This window comes from Galeopterus variegatus, unplaced genomic scaffold (genome assembly GCF_000696425.1).
Source record: "Galeopterus variegatus unplaced genomic scaffold, G_variegatus-3.0.2 Scaffold4764, whole genome shotgun sequence".
In the NCBI taxonomy this organism is placed as follows: Eukaryota; Metazoa; Chordata; class Mammalia; order Dermoptera; family Cynocephalidae; genus Galeopterus; species Galeopterus variegatus.
Window position 1 is genome coordinate 16,694 of NW_007730875.1, and position 2,046 is coordinate 18,739.

General features: G+C 46.6%; 1 protein-coding gene across 3 annotated transcripts in view; it reads right to left on the reverse strand.

The window, feature by feature from the left end:
- The window catches only part of LOC103603722 (chromosome unknown open reading frame, human C19orf12), a 12,312-nt gene that overhangs the window by 5,560 nt on the left and 4,706 nt on the right, over positions 1–2,046 (reverse strand). For 2 of the 3 annotated variants that reach the window (XM_008588296.1, XM_008588298.1), the window contains exon 2: positions 195–364. In XM_008588296.1, the coding sequence (XP_008586518.1) occupies positions 195–354 (160 nt within the window). In that variant the 5' untranslated portion in view covers positions 355–364. Of the gene's footprint in view, positions 1–194; positions 365–1,861; positions 1,946–2,046 lie in introns of those variants that run through there. The other variant, XM_008588297.1, reaches the window with a different exon arrangement.

Genomic DNA, 2,046 nt, shown 5'->3' on the forward strand with positions numbered 1-2,046 from the left:
ACCCAGGGCCTTGGTGTTATCAGCACCGCACTCTCCCGAGTGAGCCACGGGCCGGCCCACACAGAAGCAACCTTAACTCCACAAACTCCTCACATGGGGCATGTGACACTACTTTTACAAGGTCGTTCCTCCCTACAATTTCAAAGGGAGGACGCTCACATGGCTGGCTGTCCCTAAGAGACACCTGCACTTACCAACAGCTAGTCCCGGTGGGCCACCAACCAAACCACCAACGAAGGCCACAGCCCCTGTGACCAGGGCGCCCTTCCCAGAGTGCTTGACAGCTGCCTTCATTTTCCTCTCCTCAGAAATGGAGCACAGCAGCTTCATGATGTCCTCCACCATGACAGGCATCTTAGCAGGCCTGAAGGGAAGGATTTCAAAGGGAGAGATTTAACAAGTGAAGAGTATTTCCAACCAAATGTTACTTTATTCTTAGAGTATTGAGAAAGGGTCCTCATTTTCTGGAGAGAACAGTAGCTCTGCCATGTACACGACAGACAGCATTGTCACATGAAAAGTTCTTTGTCACAGAAAAAGCAGGGTAGTGGATAGTTAATAAGCAAACAGAAGCAGCAAGTGGATGAAAGATCATCTTTGCCCTCTGATTAACTTCTGATTTATGACAGATTAAGGAGCAGCCCCAGCCACATGTTCCACCAGCTCAGCACAAGGGAAGCAGGCCTGACCTCTCCTGCATCAATGGCCTTTCAACTGGCTCAGGCCATCCCCTGTGCACAAAGCCTGGCAGAGACTGGAAAGTCCCAGCCTCATGTCCTGTGTTGTGTGGCAGGGCAACTGAGCTAACGCCAAGCCAGAGAAGGGGAAAGAATGGGACTCCGGGACTACACTGGCATTTCCCCACTGGATGACCCTGAGCAGAATGTCAGATATCTCACCTCTAAGAGATAAACCACCTACAGGCTGGATTCTCGCAAGGTGTCAGGAGAACGGGTGGGAAGTACGTGACACGTGTCTGGAACACTGCAGACTCTCAGTGTGTGATGGCTCTAAATGAATGTTCTGTTACTAATGCACACCACTGGCTTCCTTAAATGACTACTTTTAAAATCAGTGCAGTTTTACACATGGAACATTAAAAGCAGGGACAAGATGAAGCAGTTAAGATGAAGTAACCAGAAAATGAAATAAATCAAAGAATTCCAGGAGCTTGCAATGCATATGGACTGATGGACAGCTGGACGGATAGACCTTTAGAACAACAACCTTTATAACAATTCTCTGGGGTCAGGAAACTTTGCCATGCTGATGAGGAAAAGGTGGGCAAGGGCAGGGCAGGCTCTGCCCCTCCGAGGGATGGGTGAGAAAGGAAAGCCCCAATACCAACAAGCCACCCGTCAGCAAGTGATGCTTCTCCTTAGAGCTTCAGCTGGACCCAAGGCCCCATCTGCACTCTCTTAGAGACACTTCTCTTTCCAAGCTGAAACACTTAAACAGTCGTGAAAGGAACGTGACTTTGGAAGTTTGAGGCAGATTCTATTGCTTAACATCTTTTAGTTATATCAGCTTTTTATGACCCAAGGATAATCCAGAATCAGCATTCTCTAATACAAAGTTGCTCTTCCAATCCTGGAGAGAATTTTGAGCCCTTAGAACAAATCCGTGGATCCACCATATTACCACAAAGTCAGGTTTTCAGAACTTCTCTGCAGTCCCAGGCCAGGTAAGAAGTGTCCTGTGCTCCAGCCCCTGAAAATTTCCCTTATTTTTTCCTTTTGATATACAGTCTTGTGTTAATGACAGGGATATGCTCTGAGAAATGCATCGTTAGGCGATTTCCTCATTGTGAGAACATCAGAGTTCACTTACACAAACCTAGATGGCATAGCTTACTACATACCTAGGCTATATGGTATATAGCCTATGGCTCTTAGGCTGCAAATCTGGACAGCATGTTACTGTGCTGAAACTGCAGGCAGCTGTGACACAATGGTATTTGTGTATCTAAACATAGAAAAGGTACAGTAAAAATACAGTATTATAATCTTATGGGACCACCCTGATTATGATGCCTATCCATCAACA